Raw genomic sequence first — 24,414 nt, 5'->3', positions numbered from 1 at the left:
TCAGACAGGAACAGAGAGCAGGAACAGGATACAGGGCCCAAGAGAAACACAACACCAAGGCAGAGTCTGCAAGTCTGGCCATCCCTTAAATACCCCAGCATAATCAGTTCCAGGTGTTAGCTGGCTGCAAAGTTGAGTCTCTGATTGCTGGGAGCACCCGCTGGCCAGCCCTGGTACTGCAGATCAAAAGGCAGGTGAGTCCCACCATTGCTGGCTAGTCCATTCCTGACAGTACCCCCCCCTCAAGGAGCGGCCTCAGGACGCTCCAAACAGTCCTAGCTGGGCAAAATGTTCCACCGCCCGGGTCTGGTAACTGGCGGGATATCAAAGACTGGCACACCGGGCAGGGGCACATCGGGCAGGACTCCGGGCAGAGGCACATCGGGCAGGACTCCGGGCAGAGGCACATCGGGCAGGACTCCGGGCAGAGGCACATCGGGCAGGACTCCGGGCAGAGGCACATCGGGCTGGACTCCGGGCAGAGGCACATCGGGCTGGACTCCGGGCAGAGGCACATCGGGCTGGACTCCGGGCAGAGGCACATCGGGCTGGACTCCGGGCAGAGGCACATCGGGCTGGACTCCGGGCAGAGGCACATCGGGCTGGACTCCGGGCAGAGGCACATCGGGCTGGACTCCGGGCAGAGGCACATCGGGCAGGACTCCGGGCAGAGGCACATCGGATTACCAGGCGGAGCAGCAGGCACCGGGCCCCCGGGCGGGGCGGCAGGCACCGGGCCCCCGGGCGGGGCGGCAGGCACCGGGCCCCCGGGCGGGGCGACAGGCACCGGGCCCCCGGGCGGGGCGACAGGCACCGGGCCCCCGGGCGGGGCGACAGTCATCGGGCCCCCGGGCGGGGCGACCGGCATCAGGTCCCCGGGCGGGGCGGGCGCCGGACCCCCAGATGGAGCGACAGGTCTCGGGCCCCCAGGCGGAGCGGCGGGCGCCGGACCCCCAAGTGGAGCGACAGGTCTCGGGCCCTCAGGCGGAGCGGCGGGTGCCGGACCCCCAGGTGGAGCGACAGGTCTCGGGCCCCCAGGCGGAGCAACAGGTCTCGGGCCCTCAGGCGGAGCGGCGGGCGCCGGACCCCCAGATGGAGCGACAGGTCTCGGGCCCTCAGGCGGAGCGGCGGGCGCCGGACCCCCAGGTGGAGCGACAGGTCTCGGGCCCCCAGGCGGAGCAACAGGTCTCGGGCCCACAGGCGGAGCGGCGGGCGCCGGACCCCCAGATGGAGCGACAGGTCTCGGGCCCTCAGGCGGAGCGGCGGGCGCCGGACCCCCAGGTGGAGCGACAGGTCTTGGGCCCCCGGGCGGAGCAACAGGTCTCGGGCCCCCAGACGAAGCGGCGGGCACCGAGTCACCAGGCACGACAGTGGGCACCGAGTCGTCTGGCAAGACTGCGGGCACCGAGTCAACTGGCGGAACAGCGGGCATCGAGTCAACTGGCGGAACTGCGGGCACCGAGTCGTCTGGCAAGACTGCGGGCACCGAGTCGACTGGCAAGACTGCGGGCACCGAGTCGTCTAGCAAGACTGCGGGTACCGAGTCGTCTGGCAAGACTGCGGGCACCGAGTCGTCTGGCAAGACTGCGGGCACCGAGTCATCTGGCAAGACTGCGGGCACCGAGTCAACTGGCGGAACAGCGGGCATCGAGTCGTCTGGCAAGACTGCGGGCACCGAGTTGTCTGGCAAGACTGCGGGCACCGAGTCGTCTGGCAAGACTGCGGGCACCGAGTCGACTGGCAAGACTGCGGGCACCGAGTCGTCTGGCAAGACTGCGGGCACCGAGTCGTCTGGCAAGACTGCGGGCACCGAGTCGTCTGGCAAGACTGCGGGCACCGAGTCAACTGGCGGAACAGCGGGCACCGAGTCAACTGGCGGAACAGCGGGCATCGAGTCAACTGGCGGAACAGCGGGCATCGAGTCAACTGGCGGGACTGCGGGCACCGAGTCGTCTGGCAAGACTGCGGGCACCGAGTCGTCTGGCGGAACAGCGGGCATCGAGTCAACTGGCAAGACTGCGGGCACCGAGTCGTCTGGCAAGACTGCGGGCACCGAGTCAACTGGCGGAACAGCGGGCACCGAGTCAACTGGCGGAACAGCGGGCATCGAGTCGTCTGGCAAGACTGCGGGCACCGAGTCGTCTGGCAAGACTGCGGGCACCGAGTCGTCTGGCAAGACTGCGGGCACCGAGTCGTCTGGCAAGACTGCGGCCACCGAGTCGACTGGCGGAACAGCGGGCACCGAGTCGTCTGGCAAGACAGTGGGCTCCGAGTCAACAGGCACGACAGTGGGCACCGGGTCATCAGGTATCGGATTGTCTGGCTCGACAGCGGGCATCGGGTCACCAGGTATGACAGCGGGCACTGGGTCACCAGGCATCAGGTCATTTGGCTTGCCAGCGGGCACCGCGTCATCTGGCAAGGCAGTGGGCACCGGGTCACCAGGTATGACAGCGGGCTCTGAGTCAATTGGCACGACAGCGGGCACTGGATCAGGTACCAAATCATCTGGATCAACAGCGGGCATCGAGTCAACTGGCCTAATAGGATCGTCGGGCTGAATCAGCTCATCATGCTGGGTAGAAGCATCCGGCTGAGTAGAGGCATCCGGCTGAGTAGAGGCTTCCGGCTGAGTAGAGGCTTCCGGCTGAGTAGAGGCATCAGGCTGAGTAGCGGCATCAGGCTGAGTAGCGGCATCAGGCTGAGTAGCGGCATCAGGCTGAGTAGAGGCATCCGGCTGAGTAGAGGCATCCGGCTGAGTAGAGGCATCCGGCTGAGGAGAGGCATCCGGCTGAAGAGAGGCATCCGGCTGAAGAGAGGCATCCGGCTGAAGAGAGGCATCCGGCTGAAGAGAGGCTTCAGGCTGAGTAGAGGCTTCAGGCTGAGTAGAGGCTTCAGGCTGAACCACGGAAGGCAGGTTCACCGGTTTGGATACTGGCAGGATGGTATTGGTTGGAAAGAATTTTCGCTTTTTTCTGGTTTTAACTACTGGAGCACTGCAAGTAAACGCAGGTCTGCAAACGAATGGAGCAGCTGGAGACAGAGAAGAGCTGGAGGATGGAACAGGAGAGGGAGCAGTTGCTACAGAGGGCTTTTTTACAGGGTTAAAGGCAGGATAGGTGCAGCGAGTGGGAACAGGGTACTGACATGCGGTAGATAGCCAAGTATACTGGGCTGTAACTGGAGGAGCTGGTGGGAATACAGGAGTAGAGTTAGAAGCAGGACTGGGTTTTTGTAAGCTGACTGAGGCTGGGTGCAACAAGTCTGTCCATGTCTGCAGTATGGGTTGAACAAAGCTGAGCTTACACAAAGCCTGTCTGGTCAATGACTGCACTGCGTTTATACAAACTCTTAGTACCTGTGGTGAACATGTGGAATAACGCTCCAGAAAGTAACCCACATCATCCTCTAATAACCACACTAGGGACTCTACCTGGTCTGCACTAAATGGTGGCAAAAATTCATCCCTGCATTCGGGGGAACCAGATGAAACCAACTCAGCACAAACCTCAATCAATGGCTGCACCTCAGAGAACTCTGTGCCCTGATCTACTAGAACATGAGCGAGCCGTATACATTCTAGTAGTTGATCCCTGGGATACTCCTTCAGAGTTTGATAAGCATACTCCCTGTCATCAAACACTAGCAGAGATAAATACACAACCTCATCCAGATCCATCCTTCCCAGCAACAAGCTAAGATGGCTTCCCTGTGCAGCCACTTCTGGTCAGGATTGGCCTTGGTGTAATGTCAGGGCTCCCAGGTGTGACCAGAGGTGTGTGACTGACGCAGGGAAACGCAGACTTCAGATATGTTGTAAACAATATAATTTATTAACACTAACAATACAAACATAAACGCAGTGCAATACTAAACATAATACAGTGCAAACAAACCAAACCAACCACCCACAGATAACAGTACATACAAGCAAGCGTCGTCAGGCAGGCCGGGTCAATATCAATTGGGCAGGTAGGTACAGGGGGAGCAAGCGGAGATTGGTCGGGGTCACAGGCCAGGTTCAGCAGGTAGCTAGCAGCGTAGTACAGAGGGTCAGGCAGAGGGATGGTCAGGGTCACAAGCCAGGGATCAGAACAGGTAGCAGGCAGCGTAGTACAGAGGGTCAGGCAGAGGGATGGTCAGACAAGCCAGGGATCAGAGCAGGGTCAGCAGAGAATCAGACAGGAACAGAGAGCAGGAACAGGATACAGGGCCCAAGAGAAACACAACACCAAGGCAGAGTCTGCAAGTCTGGCCATCCCTTAAATACCCCAGCATAATCAGTTCCAGGTGTTAGCTGGCTGCAAAGTTGAGTCTCTGATTGCTGGGAGCACCCGCTGGCCAGCCCTGGTACTGCAGATCAAAAGGCAGGTGAGTCCCACCATTGCTGGCTAGTCCATTCCTGACACTATGTGTACATGGACACATAGGATAACATGCTGGAGGGTTTATTAACTGTAGAAAAAACATCAAAAGCCAAAAACAGCAGCTGTAAAAATGTCCAGTGTGCATGAGGACTAAAGCTGCATTGGAAAATGTGAAGCAGTACAGATATACCCCTTTAACCTATTTCAGATAACTGAACACATATTTGGTGGAAGGAAAGGTGGGTCTTAGTGCTAAGAGAATGCTCACTGTGGGAGTTTCCAGATTTGGATAAGTCCCACTCCTCCACCACCACCCATGTTCCTTTTGGGGGGCAGAGAAGATGCGGGGAGGCGGCTGTTGCCCCTTAAAAATGGGTCAAGGTGCTCTGTGGGGGTTTGCTGCCCCTCCTCGCCAAGGTACTCTACAGAACCATACCAGGCCACTGTCCTCAACATTGGTAGAGTGGGCTCATGCATGCTGCTCCCCTTTGCAGGCTGCATGCTTGGATAAGGGTCTTTTATAAATGTTTGCAGGGACCCCACACTGTTTAATTTGTTTTAATAAAATGTTGTACTGGAAAAAGAGGGCCCCACCAATATCATTCCTTACCCCTAGATGAATGAGTACACACAGCACAGTGCACCACTTTGCACAGATGAAAGCCATGTGTGGCTTGTGGTGTGCTGTGATAAAGCACACCATACCTTGAGGTGTGGTGCCAACCCACTTAAAATTATTGGGGTGCCTTAAAACAGTACATCTTACCTTATGGCAATGGCCTGTATTAATGCACATGCATTACTGTAGCATATAGTGTGGAAGGGACCTATCACTATTTACTATAACAGCTTTAAAAATGGTTGTAAACCCTTACATAAAACCACTGAATTGACCACCCTTGGGTGATACACAGAGAACAAACAAATCCTCCCACATAAGTTGTACCTGTTTATCTGAAGCGTTTTCTTCTCTACAGCCTTCTAAAACACACAAATTAAAGGAATTTTTTCTCAGCTCCAGCAATCAGGGGGTTGGGATCTGAAAGCACACACTGCACCTGAGCTGAGTGTAATCTGAGACCTGAGTGGAGGGACCCTTCTTTGGCTGATTGGGGGGGGGTGGGTGCTATCTTCCAAGATTCTGTGGTCAGGATAACCTGTCAGAAGTGACTAATGCAGATAGCAGACGGAAAAGATAGGAGACAGAAATCACACTAGGTGCTTTGGAGTGAGGTTAGTACACACTATAGAGGGATACGCTTTTGTCATTTTAATTTAGGAGGTTTACAACCACTTTAAAGCAAAAACTTACATTTTTAGGAAAGGTGGCATAAGATTTCAGCCTTGACCAAACTTCCTGCTGAAAGGTACTGTCAGGAAAAACTTCAGTGACCAGTCCAAGGTTACAAGCTTCACGAGCCGTTAGTGTCTTGTTGAAAAGTAATACTTCAATAGCCTACAAGAAAATACATGAAAAGTGTGTATAGTCAAATTATGTTGTAATTAAAAATTAGAAATAATTGTCTGGGAACTACAATTGCTTTGCAAAAGGAGACAGTTTTTCACTCTTGCAAATCTTCTATAAACAAAAAAAGGAACATTAATTAGTCCATCATTCTTTCTATGTGCAAAAGAGTGTCCACTCCAGCTTGATGAATTCAAAAGGGCTTTCATCATGCCAAAATGCTCTGAGGTTCACTCCTTGATTTTAAATACACGTTCTTCTACGCTATGATGATAAAATATGCCACAAAGAAATGGTAGACTACAGACACAAGTTTCTTTTGTGTGGCAGTGCTGGAAGGTTATAGTCATAACAATAGTATAATATGATATTCAAAGCAAGGCCATTAGGAGGAAACGCAAACAAATCATAGCAAAACCATTAGAAGATCAATAAGACATAGCCATGCACAACAAAATGGATACAGCAGTTTGCCAGTTTAAAAGAAATATCCATTAAAAAAAAACAACAAATTTAGGCAACAAGTTAAAGCAAGTGAGCGACTAAGTGCTATTCAGTAAAAACAGCAACTGTGCTAAAGTCAGAAAATTCATTCAAATTACCTATATCTGAGTTCTCTGAAATTATCAGCGCTAACTGAATAGGATTTCAGAGGGTTACTAGGAGGGCAGTAGGAGTATACTGCCTGAATTATTTGCCTTATAAAATTGATTTAGCTGTTTCCTTTATCACCAATTACATTCAGACTTCCAATACAACTTTGAATAGGAAAGAGGTGGAAAGTAGGCCTTTTAGTACCACCAGCAGGTGTGTTCTTCAAGAATCACCAGATTGCAGACAAAAGGAGATCATCATGCCAAAAAACTGTCTTTTCTTTAAGGATAGTGATCATATAAAGCCATATCCCAAATCAAAAGTTTACATACCCTGGAATGTTTGGCCTTGCTACAGACACACGAGGTAACACACACAGGTAATTAAAGGGTAATTTTTCACATCTGCGGCTTTTGTGTGTGTAAATAGTCAATGAGTTTGTTAGCTCTCACGTGGGAGCACTGAGCGGGTAGATACTGAACCATGGGGAGCTGAAAAGAACTGTCAAAATACCTGCATAACAAGGTAATGAAACTGTATAAAAATGGAAAAGGTGTTTGACATGTACAACAACATCTATGGTGAGTCATTTTCTCCTTCCTCTGAAATAGCTTTCCTATCCATCCTACCGTATTCCCTGCGGAGTCAAAAGTCTTGTCTCATTTTTATTTATTTTTTTTAATCGACAGGCAGGGAATTAATAGTTGCTGTGTGAAAGACCTCTTGTACACCCTTCCCTCCTCAATTGGTTACACGTGATGAATGACATTATGACTGTGGAGGAACTCCTCACCCAAGAACGGGAAACCTCAGAAAAGTTTCTTGCTCTATGGACGGCCTGTATCTTTTTTTTTTTTATTAACTTTTTATTGATTTTCAAACAAGTATAACAAACAGAGTTACATAGAGCATCAAAAAGAAAAGAAAAACAGAGAATGAAATAGGCTCATCGATGAGAGGCATTCAAATACATATAATGTCATTACACAACAGTGGTTTAGCGATCAGTTTCAGACAACTGAGTAGACAAGTCAGAGTTGGAAGTATCCCATGATTCCCAAATTGCTTCAAATGTGGAAGCAGAGTTAGGCCTGGATCTTTCATTCCTTCTCTGAACCACTAAAACAAAAACTGTGTTAAGCGCAGAATTAAGGTGCGCATCCCTGGCCCTCATACCATTAGATTAGTTACAACACGTGTAATTCCACAGGGCTGTCCCAAATTCCTCCACACTCCTCTTTCTTTCTTCCTTCCTTTCTAAAACATTTATATTACTCTTCAAAATGTAGATTGTACTACATTACACTTTATTACACATGACCCTGATTGCGCTGACCAGATACTACTCAGGATGGCCACCAGCGGTGGTCAGACGTCCGGATACTGTAGCCCCCCTCACGGGTTTCGTGCGATGCACATTATCAAAGGGTCCTGGGCCACACACTGTATTTAATTATATATATTACAAATAATTTACCTTTGACAAGCCCATTATTCTTGGGAAGGTATAAGAAGAGCATGCTTCTGGATGTTGGCCGAGTTTGCTGAAAGGTGTGTTAAATGTAGCCTGTAAATAGAACAGTGATCAGAAATATTCTTACAGGTCAAATATTTAGCTTTAAAAACAGCGTAGGAATAATATTTTCCCTAATTTCCATACAGAGTTAATTCCACATAATGTTTTTTTTTCCGTACGTTTAACTGGCAAATCCATTTGAAAGCCACATGACATTGTATTGTGCAACTTGCTCTCTCTATGCCATAGGCAGAATTAAGTATGACTGGTCTGCATTAGCTCTAAAACAAGTAACTAGTGTTCCCAGATTACCGCTTGGCAAGAACAAGGTTTTCAGCAATGCGGTTGTCTGAGGCAGTACAGCTACTCTGCCTGGATGAATGGAAGAATGTTTTGATGGGTAGGCTTGGTTGAGTGTGCACATTTTACAGTTTAATTTCCAACTTTGACCTAAATGTTTTGTAGCAAAGTTCTCATTGAGGCTAGCCTCACACCTGCGCAGTTTGCATGTGGTCCATTTCTGCAGTGCGTTTTTGAAATTGTTCGTTCTCTTGTTGCTAGGTAGATTAAAAACACATAAAAAACGCACTGCATGCTTTTCTGCAGCATCTCCATTGAAGTCTGTATAACCAAAAACGCAACATTTTGCATTTAAAAAAAGTCCCTGACCTTTTCCAAAAAACACACCGAGTGAAAATGCGGAGATGTGAACCCGTCCCCTAGGAAATCATGTTATATGGGCTGCTGTGCGTTTCTGCAAAATGCTGTGGAAAACGCATAGGGGTGAACCTAGACTAACTCGCTATGCTCAGATGCAGGAACATTAGCTAATTTTTCTACATCTCCCTAGATTCCTGGAAATACCCAGGAAAGAGATGTTTCTGTGCATTCCTCCTTCAACACTTCAGAAAGGCTACACCTGATGAGACAGATGTAGCTGAGCAAGTGATATGCAGCCAGGTGCGAGGCCCTCCAGTGTCAGAACCCACATGTGGGCAGATGGGCCAAAGCCCGATAGCATACAGTTTCTCTGGAAACCCTTTCCAATTGCTACAAGGGCACTGCCTTTCCAGTGGGGTGGTGCTTGGGTCATGGGTCCATTCAGCTGTTCACCTGTATTACCACTACCCTGGACTTCACTGAAAAGGACACTGGGGATAGTAGCAAGTAGCCATGCTCTGTATTATTTTCTGGATTTTTAGCTAGACTCTCAATTGTTAGAGTCCTATAGAAACCATGATGAGATGCTGCTGTAAAGAATCAATTTTTTTGCAGTTTTCATAATCTGTTTTGCATTATTATGCAGTATATGCATGACCCTTGCCATTCTGAACCAGTTTAGCATTATTACTCTAACTTTTCACCTGTTTAGTAAACTGCAAATTACACCATTGGTGGCCCTGTTGGTGAAAACTCAACAAAACTTTTGAGTGAAATGTTTTAGGAGTCAAGTGGAAAATTATCAGTCGAATAGTGACTGCATATTATCAGATGGATGTCGGGTGTCATGTTTGCTAAATACAGTAACAAACAAGGGAGATCCGTCCTTCCATACTGTTTAGTTTGGATGGAGAAATCTATGTGTATATGGTTAGCCTTACTATCTGTCTGATCATTTGATTATTTATTACAGGTACTTATATAGTGCCGTCAATTTACGCAGCGCTTTAAATATATATTGTACATTCACATCAGTCCCTAACCCTCAAGGGGTGTACAATCTAAGGTCCCTAACTCACATTCATACATACACATACTAGAGCCAATTTAGACAGGATCCAATTAACCTACCAGCATGTCTTTGGGGTGTGAGAGGAAACCAGAGTACCCAGAGGAAACCCATGCAGGTACAGGGAGAACATGCAAACTCCAGGCAGGTGGTGCTGTGGTTGGGATTCAATCCAACAACCCTAGTACTGCCAGGTGGAAGTGATAACCATTAAGCCACTGTGCTGCTGTTAAAGTACCTTCAAGTAAACCTTTCACCTTAGTGCAGCCTGCCTGGTAAAATACTATTTTTGCTCCCAGCTCTTAATATTCACAGTGAGGTTCTGCTCAGCACTAGCCTCAGTTCAGCCTATGCAAAGAAAATGTTCCAGGTTGTGACCTCTTCTACTGCATATGAATTCAGTGCCCCTATCTTTTCCTAGGAACAAGCTTTACTCTTCTGGATGGCTGGAGGCTGACATTAGTACAACTTCTTCATAGGAATGAATGGGGCCACAGTGCGCATGCGCAGCAGGAAGAGGACTGGCTGGGATGCTTTTCTTAGGAAAGGCTGTGTGGTCTTGAGCAGGATTGCAAAGTGAAGAGCACATGAGCACGGAGGAAGGTAAGTAGATTACCAGGTTGATCACTTAATGGAAAGTTGTTGCAAGTGTATGGTTGTCCTTGAAGCAACTAAATCAAAGTTCGGCTAGTTGTCATATTCCTACATTCAACTCTGCTCCAGTATCGCTTATTGAATACCTGAGCTTCTTCCTCTCCATGAACCCCCCCCCCCATTTCCATTAATTGGAAGTTTATATGGAGGACATTATAGATATTGGTTGAACTTGAAAAACATATCTTTTTGAGCATAAGAATTGATAAGAACTATTGAAGGATAAGAATTTTAATACGAACGAGGAGAGTAGCTGTTACCAGAACTTCAACAGATCTCATTAGCAGCATACTGTACTTAAATAGGATATTACAAGTTCAATAAAGTGAAGCTGTGGTTCGATTAGCAGGTTAAAGAAGAAATTTGTTAAGCATTATTTGCATATAAACTTACTTTCATACTGTAACTCAAGTGTAGAACTATGTACAACATAGGGGGAGATTTACTAAAACTGGTGCACACAGAATCTGGTGCAGTTGTGCATAGCAACCAATCATCTTCAAGGTTTTAGTGTCAAAACTAAACTGAACAATCTGAAGTTAGAAGCGGATTGGTTACTATGCACAGTTGCATGAGATTCTGTGTGCACCAGTTTTAGTAAATCTCCGCCATTGTTTTGATACATTCTTTATATGCTACAATTAATCTTGCAGTTGCTGCAATATTAATTAATATATTTGCATTGCAAATAATGCAAAATACATAGCCCAAGGCCTCCATTGCAATTCTGAACTCCAGCCTTCGAGGGTGCTGGATCCTCAAGGAATCCCAGATAACTGCTACACTTCCAGACATTACAAATGAAGGCTGTGTTCCACACTTCTGCCCACTGAATAACTTTACTGCTATGGCAAGCTGGTCATTCCCGGACCAATACTCAAGTTGGTGGGTGGAGACTAGTGGGGAGAGACCATCCTGCCAGCTCAATAAAGTTATCAATAAGTAGAAGTGTGCAACACAGCCTTCGTTTGTTTAAGAATCATTCCTATATACAATATCACTGACCCCAACTTAGATAATAGCAGAGAACTGGTGCTGCAGCTCTTGTATGCATTCATGTATATGTATGGCTTGTTACCATAGACTGCAAAGTGAAACAAAACAGAAAGTGCACCAATCTTGCGCATTACCTCAGTAAACCAAATGTTATTGAATACAGAATGATACTCACAAACAGCGAAGTAAATCAAGCATGTAAGTCCTCAAAGGAACTTGAGAATTATGTAGCTTGCGCGAGTCCCATCATAGGGGTAGACACTCTGAGTATGGCTGACGCGTTTCGAAGGACGTCCCTTCTTCATTAGAGCTACTCTGATGAAGAAGGGATGCCCTTTGAAATGCGTCAATAAAATTTGGTTTACTGAGGTAATGCGCAAGGTTGGTGCTCTGTTTTGTTTTACTTTGTAGTACTGGTTGGGCTTCCCCAGCCTTGTTTGGAGCTACACAACCCTATATGCATTGGTGGTCGAATTTTTCAAGTTCAGGTTCCATTCATCCACCCTTTATCTGGGTCTCAGAGTGCAGGAGAGGTCGTTTCTGGTTCAATTTGTTACCATAGACTTCAACAAAGAAACCATCTCCCTGTAAGCCTTCAGGAAAATAGGAGAAAAAGGGGCACCTTGGCATCTCTTAGATTGTAAGCGCCAAGGAGCAGGGCCCTCCTAACCCTCTTGTACTGAACTGTATTGTCTCCCATTATAAAGTGCTGAGCAAACTGTTGGCACTATATAAATCCTGTATAATAATAACCATAATAATATTAACCTTCCAAAAGAGAATAGTCAGTATTATATAGAGGGGCAAATGGGATGACCAGGAGAGGTCCCAGGAGAGGGTGCACCTTTCCCTGGAAAGAAACTCTTGATTTACTGTATACACTTCTATAAGCACAATTAAACTGGCTCTAACATCAGACAAAACAATTATTAAATGTAAATTTTAAAAATAAGTGCATAACGTAAGTTATTTACCTGATCAGATGCATACACAAGGTCACATAAGCCAAGGATTGTTGTACCAATACCAATAGCAGGTCCATTCACCATGGCTACAAGTGGCTTTGGAAAGTCGATGAATTTACACACAAAATTCCTGAATAAAAAGTAAAAAGAGTATATGAGTAGTATTGTGTGCTGGGCTCCGCTAGCTGCTGCAAAGAGGTTTATTGGCAACAGCATGCACAAAATTAAAGCAGTAGCAAACTCCACTTTTGAAGTTGTACCTACAGGTAAGCCTACAATAAGACTTACCTGTAGGTACAGTGAATATCTCCTAAATTTTCGGTGTTTAGGAAATATGCACACTGGATGCAGCAGGTGACGTTACTGGCACATGCGCTCTGAAGGTGCACTCATGGGTATGCTGTCCCTTCAGAGCTCTGTGCCGTAAACCACTCCCATAAGAATGCGCAGGAGTGACGTCATCGCAGCTTGGCCATTCAAAAGATGGGGGGGGGGGGGAGGCACACTTAAAACAAAGAAAAAAATTATGATTGGCTCTCGTTTACATACTGCTGCCACTAGGGATTCCCCTCTGACAGCAAAGGAGTCACTGGTTGTTAAGGATGCAGCAGGTACTGGCTCCTTAACAACCAACTATTTACTGGTTGTTAAGGATGCTGGTGGGTGCTGGCTTCTTAACAACCAGCTAGTTATCAAATATATTTAGTTAAATAGTGCATGGCTAGATCATAACTTATTTAAAATCAATTCACAAAAAAAGTACAGAAATACATTTGTTAGACAGGTTTATGCAGCATTTACTGTTTCTTATTTTTGTAATAAATATCACAGTGAATTAGGATTTTCCATAATACATGTGATATTTGGATACATAACCCAAATATCACATGTGATATCCTTTAGTGAATTGTTAGAAATTCTGCATATAGCCCTACAGAACAGACACATATGCACACGTGCACAGTCCACGTGTTTCTGCTTCACTGCAAACAGGAAACTTTTTTCCCAGAGCAGAGACATAGGGGTTGATTTACTAAAATTGGAGCGTGCAAAATTTGACACAGCTCTGCATAGAAGCCAATCAGCTTCCAGGTTTTACTGTCAAAGCTTAATTGAATAAGCTGAAGTTAGAATCTGATTGGCTACCATGCACAGCTGCTATAAATTCTAAGAGCTCCAGTTTTAGTAAATCTACCCCATAGAGCAGGCATTACTAAATTGCGGACCTAGCCACTGTTTTATCCGGATCCGGGCACGCCATTTAGCAGAGTGGACAGCAGGAGAATGCACATTTCTGGAGAGAGTGTGGAATAACAGCACAGCATTGAATAGAGCGCGGGAGCTACTGGGGTTAACTTTTTAAGTTAACCAGCGGTTGATTGGAGGTAGGGCAGACCTAGGAGCCAATCACCTGCTGGGTAATACAAAAATTTAACCCCCACAGCTCCTGTGCTCTATTCAATGCTGTGTGCATGTGGGGGTGGTGGTGCTGGTGGTACAAAGGGTGGAGGGGGATGTAAAAGGGGCAGTTCTGTGAAGGGGTGATGTAAAGGGGGGAAGGTGGCACTGCTGTGGGGGGGAGGGGGTTGATGTTAGGAGGGCAGAGAACACTTGGGGAGGATTTGTGATGCGAGGAGGGGGCATTGCTGTGGAGAGGGAGATGTGAAAGAGGGTAGTGTTGTGGTGGGGGGATGTGAAGTGGCAGAGGACAGTACTGTGGGGTAGGGATGTGTGGCAGTGCTGTGTGTGTGTGTGTTGGGGGCTTTGATGTGAAAAGGGCAGAGAACACTACTATTGAGGGGGGGTGGGATTTGTGATGTGACCGGGTGGGGCAGTGCTGTTGGGAGAGATGTGGGGGGGGGCTATGCTATGGGAAGGGAGATGTAGAGGGGGGGCAATGTGGTGTGGGGATGTGAAGAGGGCACAGTTCTGCTGGGGGTTATGTGAAGGGGCAGAGGACAGTACTGTGGGGGAGAGATGTGAAGGAGCAGAGGACAGTAGTGTGGGGCGGGGGTGATTATTTGAAGGGGGGGTTGAGAAAATGTTACTGGTCAGACCTCCATGAGTTTTAATTCAGTACCCCTGCCATAGAGTTTATCATAGATGCAACTACAAACTCAAACACTGCAACCTATTGGCTGAAGAATATATATTTACTAAATACTGATGTAGTTATTGCACAAAATACATGAACACGGTATTCCAACATGATTTGAGCCCACAGACATTCACTGGTCCCCTTCTCCATTCAAAGGTATCTTTTCTTTACTTACAGCTATAGTTCATGAATGGAGAAGGGGGTAGAAAGGGCAGGCATAGATGGCACTCCTAAAGAGTGACTGCCACAGGTCCATTGGCTCCATTAACCCCATGCAACACCAGAAAATTACTGCTGCGGGGGGGATCAGAATATGGAAGGTTTTAGATAAAGCAGCAGTCATCTGCACAAGGGACACTTCACATTGATAGTAAGCACTGTCCTTTGTGCTGATTTAAAAAAAAACAAAAAAAACACACGTTTGACCAAACATAGGCTTTGTGATCATTATCAGTGTTTGCCAAGCTGGATTGGATGCATGGTGATATGCAGTATGTGCTTTTCACACAAAGAAATGCAACAAATAAATTACACTGAGGCTTTATCATCTGTAATTTACATTGTGAACATTTTTTAGATACACGTTACCACTTCCAACTTTTTTCCACCATTCAACATACAGTACCTTTCAATGAAATTTGCCATTTCAGAAGAACAGTGTGTGAACTGTCTTACCTACCAAAGTATTTGTAATTCTGTTCAGCCAATCTTAAGTTCCAGGCACACATGCCAGACAGACAGCACAGCTAGGTCCAAGACCTCCAGTGGAGTTAGGTAAAAAGCTTAAGCTGGCCATAAATGAATCAGTTTTTTTTTTGCTCAACCAGCAGTTTGAATGTGTAGATGGAAGAATTGGGTCAGTTTTTTTCATTCAAATACAATGGGGGAATCCTCCCACTGTGTCTTCGTATTCTGATAGCAGGGAGACTTTGCTGTCAAACACAGATCAGAGCTGAACGAGAGGAAATTTTCCAATAGAGAGGTTGAATAAACGTCTATCAGTAGAAGAACTTCTGTTCAACCACAGTGGCCATACATGGATCGAAATTTAGCCAGTCCCTGCTGAACCAGTGAATTTCGAACTGAGTATGGGCAGATTTAGTCAAAGACCCACCCTCAGCTTGCTAACGGGACACAAAAGGAGCAGCAGCACACTGATGGGGTCATTCATTTGACCTATAAGCATGCACACTTTGTTGTAGTGAAAGCACTCTGCAAAGCAGCAATGTAATGACTGTGTCTGTGTGCCGCCTTCCCTCTCTCAGACTTGTCCTTTTGTGAAGGGGATTACAGTAAGATAATGTAAAGATCGAATTCAGGTTATTAAACTAGCGGTGTTTAAAATACATTTTGAAAAAAAATAATACATACTGGATTAGATAGTTGCGTTTCATAAATCAGCTTAGACTTTACTACTAGACCTATGTCCTGTAAGATGGGCTTAAAGGATAAGTTCAGCTTTTTAGACAAAAATAATAAATGCACATATTTTTGCAGGTAAAAAAATTTGCATTTATTATTTTTGATTTTTTTGATCGCTGGTACCATGCAAGTCTCCTGCAGACCTGTCAGAATATCTGCTTGCCATACAGGATGTACAGTCAAGCAGATATACCGACAGGAAGCTTCAATGAACTACCACGGTGCTCCACAGTGCCATGGTAGTTCATTGAAAACTAGGCTGCTGGAACTTGCAGTTCATTTTTTCATGGAGGTCTGTGAATGAATGATGCGGCCGTCTGGGAGCCCTGCACAGCCACTCTGTTTTTAAATTTGACAGATAGTACGGGGAGCCTTCTCCCCATACTATCTGTCAGTGTGGGGGGGGGGCAGCTATGGGAACATGTTACACCCTAAAAACGGGTGAGCTTATCCTTTCAGGGCCTTTTCACACCATCTTGATGCGGCATGTGCATTAGTGCAATGAAGTACCATTCATTATGAATGGGACCTCAATGTACCTTCCCAGTACACTAGCATTGCAGCACTTTTCGATGGGGTTGAGGTGTGCTGTGGTGCCAAAATGTTGCATGTACAATTTTTGGTTTGTTGTCATACATTGAACAACAAATGAATAGACTGTCCTAATGCAACACAGATCATTTTTCTGTTTGCTGACAAATAAAGCAGGTTTTAAATTTACTGAACTGTCTGCCAAGAGTCTGTTTTCCCCTCTGATCCTGACGTAAATCTAAGTTAGTGGATAGATGTTTTGTGCTGCACATACATCAAGGGAGAACATGCAGGAATTTGCACATAAAACTGTACATTAACACTGATATATGGCACTGATAGGTGGCACTGATATGCGGCACTGACTAGCACTGATGGGCAGCACTGATAGGTGGCACTGATGCACACTGAAAGGCAGCACTGACTGGCAATGATAGGTGGCACTGATTGGCAGCTCAGATGGGCACTGATGTGGCATTGATGTGCACTGGTAGGCACTGAAATGTGGCATTGATGTGGCACTGATGGGCACTGGCAGGTGGCATGGATGAGCACTGACAGCTGGCACTGATGGACACTGACAGGTGGCACTGCTGGGGCTACACAGATCATCAGGGCACACTGATCATCAGTGCCCTGATGATCAGTGCACATGTCCCCTCTGAGGGATGCTGATTATCGGCTCTCCTCTCCTCTCGAGCGGTCAGCGATAACCGGCATTTCCCTATTTACATGCGATCAGCTGTGATTGGACACAGCTGATCACATGACCGAGCCGACATCTTCGGCTCTTTCTGTTGATCGGTGATCTGCTGTGTCCGAGGGAGCCGCGCATGTGCGGTTAGAGTGGGAGGACGTCATAAGACGTTCTCCCAGAACGAGAGAACCGCCTTGCGCCCGTCATTGCACTATATGGCGGGCGGGAGGCGGTTAAATAAGCCTATCCTGCTTCTACCTAGTAAACCGCCATTTATTTCCTCCATCAGCTCATCTGCCCACAGCTATTACCTTTTGCATCACTCAACCCTTCCTCCTAGATTGTAAGCTCTAATGAGCCGGGCCCTCTGTTTCTACTTGTACCAAGTTGTATTGAAACGGTCTACCTTCATTTTGTAAAGCACTGCGCAAACTGTTGGCGCTATATACTGTATAATAATAATAATAATATTCTGCTTTACAGCTCCCAGTCATGGCTGGGATGGATTTCCACCAAAGACAGTAATAGCATGAAGATTGGATGTTCTGCCCATGTATGTGTGGGTATCATCCAGTAAAACAAAAACCTATTGGCAGGTTAATTTGATTCTACCCCACAAAACGTCAGAGGATGTTGTGATGTAATGTTACCAATAGCAACCAGTTAGATTTCAGTTTTCAAACTTTAGAGCTCCTTCATGTTTTTCATTTTGCTCTTTGCTGATTAAATAAGGGTCTTGTATTGTGCATTATGATGCAGATAACAGTTTGACATTTGAGCACATCTTTGATATACATGCTGATTTGGAAAATAAAAAGCAATACCTCACAACATTCGATGATTCTGTTATCATGTCCTCCAGGTTTCCGTTGCTTCTTCTAAGAGCATTATTTAAATCATTGCCACTAGTAAAGTAATCACCATATCCTGCACAGACACATAAAATGGCAAGTTATTTTTAAAACCAACTTAAAAAACTGCGTCCAAGAAAAGGAATGCAGGATTTCAAATATTTAACCACTTCCCCTCCAGAGGATTTATCCCCTTCCTGACCAGGCCATTTTTTGCGATACGGCGCTGCTTCACTTTAACTGACAATTGCGCGGTCATGTAAGGCTGCACCCAAATGAAATTTACGTCCTTTTTTTCCCACAAATAGAGCTTTCTTTGGTGGGATTTGATTCTCTGTGCATTTTTATTTTTTGTGTTATAAATAAAAAAAAAGACCAACAATTTTCAGAAAAAAAAAAAATATTTTTGACTCTCTGCTGTTAAACATGTCAAGTAAAAAAATACTAAAAAGCATATTGTATTATACGTATTCTGCTACATGTCTTTGCTAAAAAAAAATCCCAATACATGTAAACTAATTGGTTTACATGAACGTTATAGCATTTACAAATGGCGGTATATATACTGGCAGCGATCAGCGACTTATAGCAGGACTGCGGAGGGCATTCTGAAACTGGGGGGAACTGACTTGGTGTCACTGACATCCCCAGTGACACCAATACAGTAATCAGTGCTAATAAAAACCACTGACACTGTACTAATGGCACTGGGCAGGAAGGGGTTAACATCTGGGCAATAAAAGGGTTAACTGTGTGCTGTTTCACTATTTGGGCTGTGTCTGTGTTTCACTTTAAGCACACGGCTTTGCATGGCTCTGCATGGCAGAGCCATACAAAGAAGTGTGTAGGAGCCGACAGGGGAGATAAGAGATCTGTATTGTTTACATACAGGTCTCTCCTCCGTCGGAGATACTTGGCGATCACCGGGTGCTGGTAAGTAATTACCAGCCGGGACCCGGTGACTGACAGCCGAGGCTGCGAATGGCAGTGCAGGTAGGGCACGCACACCCCCTACTCTGAATTGCAAAATCATGTATATATACACACACGTGATTTTGCACACCTGTGCCTCCCTATAACAGTATTTCTGCTATAGAGCAGTGCGGAACTGGTTAATATAGGAGGTAAACATCGTTTGGTTTAGCAATTGTTAATATATTAAAACCTAAAAATGTCCACACTTACCATTGGTATGGTCTTAAAGCCAAAATGCATTGTGCAATCATAACTGTAGGGCAGATTTTACCCACTTCAAAGTGCTTGAATACAGTTAACAATTCTGGTAGAGTATGTGCCGCTTAACCACTTGCCTACTGGGTACTTCTACCCCCTTCCTGCCCATGTCAAATTTCAGCTTTCAGTGTTGTCGCACTTTGATTGACAATTGCGCGGCCATGCAACACTGTACCTATATGACATTTTAATAATTTTTTTTCACATAAATAAAGCTTTATTTTGGTGGTATTTACTCGCCAATGCGCTATAAACAAAAAAAAAGAGCAAAAAATTAAAAAAAAAAAAATAGTTTTTCTTTGTTTCTATTATAAAATTCTGCAACCAGGTAATTTTTCTCCTTCACTGATGTGCTTTGATGAGGCAGCACTGAAGGGGACTGATAGGCAGTACTGATGGGCACTGATGAGGTGGCATGGATAGGCAACACTGATAGGGGCATTCATAGGAGGCACTGATAGGTGGCAATTATAGGCAGCACTGATGAGCTGGCATTGATGATGCTGCATAGATAAACGGCACTGCTGGGCACAGGTGTGTGGCACTGATGGGCACAGGTGGGTGGCACAGGTGAGCGGCACTGCTGGGCACTGATCATCAGTGCCGATCCCTTTGCTGACAATTGCCGGTTCTCTGCAGTATTTTCCTCTCGCTGTTACAGAGGAAAGTGCAGCCGATAACCGACAACTGTATTTACCGGTGATCTGCTGTGTCATTGGACATAGCTGATCACGTGGTAAAAGGCTGCTGTGATTGGCCGTTTAGTGTATCACATGATCAGCTGTGTCCATAAGATATAGCGATCACTGGCGGCGCCGGGTGCACGCTGCTGGGGACGCGCAGGGGGTGTTCTGGAATGACGTCCAAGCTGCACTTGGTAGGGCTCTAGCTAGAGAAACTTGTGAACATGTTGAACCTGTGTAAATATTTGTAGAGCAGATACTTTATTTTTGCACAGCTAATTTATTTGCCCTAATGGGTTTGTACATATGTTACTTCCCTTTTCCCCCTCCAAGTTTGTGGGATACTCCGCTTAGATTTTTGTACAAAGTTTTATGTAGGGGCAGCTTCCCAGGCTAATGAGGACAAAAAAAACCCAAAAAAAGAAAACATCCCCTAGACTGGTCATTGAAGACAACGATTGGAAGTGTGTGTGTTTGTGTATTTGGCTGAAGAAATACATTGTGCCTGGCTGTGGGATGGAATAAGGGGAAGCTCGGGAAAACATACAAGCGTCTCCTTGGGGGGTGGGAAGCGCTACACTAAATAAAAGCCTGCTTACTGCCTGCATTAAGGCCCCATTCACACGATGTCGGCATATGGGCATTTTTCTTGCATGTTGTTGCTCTACATGCAGCGCATTTATTTCAGTGGGCTGCTCTATGAGCGACAAAACACAGGGAAGTAGCTCATTCACCTTTTTGAGCTTTGAGCCTTTTGTGAAAAAAAACAACTATGTTTGGGGCCACTGAAAACGAACGGTACCGCAATACACATTTTGTGAATGCACTCAAAATCTGATCCCACATCATTGTTGTGTGAATACAACCTTGCAGCTGCTTAAACTTCTTTCCAATAGTGTGTTATGACTAGAGATGAGCGAATCGAAGTAGGCGAAGTGGAATTCGAGTCGAATCCGAAAAATAGCCTACTTCGGACGCGCGAATCGAAATTTTTCCTAAAATGGCGGCGGACATGTGCGGCGACGGAGCGGGGATGTCTGGGAAGGCGCGCAGACAAGGCGGGCTGACCCATAATGCATTCCTTAATGACATGTGATCGCATTAGCCAATCAGCAGCCAGGCAGCCAGCACTGTGTAATGGTCGAGCTATAAATAGCGGCCATTTTAGAATTCTTCATTTGCCTCCAGTCATTCAAGAGAGGCAGACCTGGCTGTATTAGGGACAGAGTTAGGGCCACAGAAACGTTACTTGGGGACAGAGAAACGTTATTTAGGGACAGAGAAGCATTACTCAGGGACACAGAATTGTTAATGAGGGCCACAGAATCGTTACTTAGGGCCAAAGAAACGCTAGTTAGGGCCACAGAATTGTTACTCAGGGACAGACAGAATTGTTACTGAGGGCAACAGAACTGTTACTTAGGGCCACAGAAACGTTATTAGGGCCACAGAATTGTTACTCAGGGACAGACACAGAATTGTTACTGAGGGCCACAGAACTGTTACTTAGGGCCACAGAAACGTTATTAGGGCCACAGAATTGTTACTCAGGGACAGACAGAATTGTTACTGAGTGCCAGAGAATTGTTACTTAGGGCCACAGAAACGTTAGTTAGGGCCACAGAATTGTTACTCAGGGACAGACACAGAATTGTTACTGAGGGCCACAGAACTGTTACTTAGGGCCACAGAAACGTTATTAGGGCCACAGAATTGTTACTCAGGGACAGACAGAATTGTTACTGAGTGCCAGAGAATTGTTACTTAGGGCCACAGAAACGTTAGTTAGGGCCACAGAATTGTTACTCAGGGACAGACACAGAATTGTTACTGAGGGCCACAGAACTGTTACTTAGGGCCACAGAAACGTTATTAGGGCCACAGAATTGTTACTCAGGGACAGACAGAATTGTTACTGAGTGCCAGAGAATTGTTACTTAGGGCCACAGAAACGTTAGTTAGGGCCACAGAATTGTTACTCAGGGACAGACACAGAATTGTTACTGAGGGCCACAGAACTGTTACTGAGGGCCACAGAAACGTTAGTTAGGGCCACAGAATTGTTACTCAGGGACAGACACAGAATTGTTACTGAGGGCCACAGAACTGTTACTTAGGGCCACAGAAACGTTAGTTAGGGCCACAGAATTGTTACTCAGGGACAGACACAGAATTGTTACTGAGGGCCACAGAATTGTTACTTAGGGCCACAGAATTGTTACTCAGGGACAGACAGAATTGTTACTGAGTGCCAGAGAATTGTTACTTAGGGCCACAGAAACGTTAGTTAGGGCCACAGAATTGTTACTCAGGGACAGACAGAATTGTTACTGAGTGCCAGAGAATTGTTACTTAGGGCCACAGAAACGTTAGTTAGGGCCACAGAATTGTTACTCAGGGACAGACACAGAATTGTTACTGAGGGCCACAGAATTGTTACTTAGGGCCACAGAAACGTTACTCAGGGACACAGAATTGTTACTGAGGGCCACAGAACTGTTACTTAGGGCCACAGAAACGTTAGTTAGGGCCACAGAATTGTTACTCAGGGACAGACACAGAATTGTTACTGAGGGCCACAGAATTGTTACTTAGGGCCACAGAAACGTTACTCAGGGACACAGAATTGTTACTGAGGGCCACAGAACCGTTACTTAGGGCCACAGAATTGTTACTCAGGGACAGACACAGAATTGTTACTCAGGGACACAGAATTGTTACTGAGGGCCACAGAACCGTTACTTAGGGCCACAGAAACGTTACTCAGGGACACAGAATTGTTACTGAGGGCCACATAACCGTTACTTAGGGCCACATAATTGTTACTCAGGGACAGACACAGAATTGTTACTGAGGGACACAGAATTGTTACTGAGGGCCACAACCGTTACTTAGGGCCACAGAATTGTTACTCAGGGACACAGAATTGTTACTGAGGGCCACAGAACCGTTACTTAGGGCCACAGAATTGTTACTCAGGGACACAGAATTGTTACTGAGGGCCACAGAACCGTTACTTAGGGCCACAGAATTGTTACTCAGGGACAGACACAGAATTGTTACTGAGGGACACAGAATTGTTACTGAGGGCCACAGAAACGTTAATCAGGGACACAGAATTGTTACTGAGGGCCACAGAACCGTTACTTAGGGCCACATAAAAGTTAATCAGGGACACAGAATTGTTACTGAGGGCCAGAGAACCGTTACTTAGGGCCACAGAATTGTTACTCAGGAACAGACACAGAATTGTTACTGAGGGACACAGAATTGTTACTGAGGGCCACAGAACCGTTACTTAGGGCCACAGAAACGTTAATCAGGGACACAGAATTGTTACTGAGGGCCACAGAACCGTTACTTAGGGCCACATAAACGTTAATCAGGGACACAGAATTGTTACTGAGGGCCACAGAACCGTTACTTAGGGCCACAGAATTGTTACTCACGGACAGACACAGAATTGTTTCTTGAGGGACACAGAATTGTTACTGAGGGCCACAGAACCGTTACTTAGGGCCACAGAAACGTTAATCAGGGACACAGAATTGTTAATGAGGGCCACAGAACCGTTACTTAGGGCCACGTAAACGTTAATCAGGGACAGACACAGAATTGTTACTGAGGGACACAGAATTGTTACTGAGGGACACAGAATTGTTACTGAGGGCCACAGAACCGTTACTTAGGGCCACAGAATTGTTACTTAGGGACACAGAATTGTTACTGAGGGCCACAGAACCGTTATTTAGGGCCACAGAATTGTTACTTAGGGACACAGAATTGTTACTGAGGGCCACAGAACCGTTACTTAGGGCCACAGATTTGTTACTTAGGGAAACAGAATTGTTACTCGGACAGACACAGAATTGTTACTCAGGGACACAGAATTGTTACTGAGGGCCACAGAACCGTTACTTAGGGCCACAGAATTGTTACTCAGGGACACAGAATTGTTACTGAGGGCCACAGAACTGTTACTTAGGGCCACAGAATTGTTACTCAGGGACACAGAATTGTTACTGAGGGCCACAGAACTGTTACTTAGGGCCACAGAATTGTTACTCAGGGACACTGAATTGTTACTGAGGGCCACAGAACTGTTACTTAGGGCCACAGAATTGTTACTCGGACAGACACAGAATTGTTACTCAGGGACACAGAATTGTTACTGAGGGCCACAGAACCGTTACTTAGGGCCACAGAATTGTTACTCAGGGACACAGAATTGTTACTGAGGGCCACAGAACCGTTACTTAGGGCCACAGAATTGTTACTCAGGGACACAGAATTGTTACTGAGGGCCACAGAACTGTTACTTAGGGCCACAGAAAGGTTACTCAGGGACACAGAATTGTTACTGAGGGCCACAGAACTGTTACTTAGGGCCACAGAATTGTTACTCGGACAGACACAGAATTGTTACTCAGGGACACAGAATTGTTACTGAGGGCCACAGAACCGTTACTTAGGGCCACATAAACGTTAATCAGGGACACAGAATTGTTACTGAGGGCCACAGAACCGTTACTTAGGGCCACATAATTGTTACTCAGGGACAGACACAGAATTGTTACTGAGGGACACAGAATTGTTACTGAGGGCCACAGAAC

General features: G+C 46.2%; 1 protein-coding gene across 1 annotated transcript in view; it reads right to left on the bottom strand.

The window, feature by feature from the left end:
* The window catches only part of LOC149458357 (enoyl-CoA delta isomerase 2-like), a 70,784-nt gene that overhangs the window by 5,048 nt on the left and 41,322 nt on the right, over nt 1-24,414 (bottom strand). Inside the window, exons 5-8 of the mRNA XM_089682208.1 lie at nt 17,859-17,961; nt 12,296-12,416; nt 7,904-7,993; nt 5,680-5,823 (exon numbers count right to left, since the gene is read on the bottom strand). Of these exons, the coding sequence (XP_089538334.1) occupies nt 5,680-5,823; nt 7,904-7,993; nt 12,296-12,416; nt 17,859-17,961 (458 nt within the window). The remainder of the gene's footprint in view (nt 1-5,679; nt 5,824-7,903; nt 7,994-12,295; nt 12,417-17,858; nt 17,962-24,414) is intronic.

The sequence above is a fragment of the Staurois parvus genome, unplaced genomic scaffold (assembly GCF_062004578.1).
Source record: "Staurois parvus isolate SC_StPar_1 unplaced genomic scaffold, SC_StPar_1.0 ptg000287l, whole genome shotgun sequence".
Lineage (NCBI taxonomy): Eukaryota > Metazoa > Chordata > Amphibia > Anura > Ranidae > Staurois > Staurois parvus.
The sequence above is the reverse complement of the archived record's forward strand: the minus strand, read 5'-3'. Positions and strand labels throughout refer to the sequence as shown.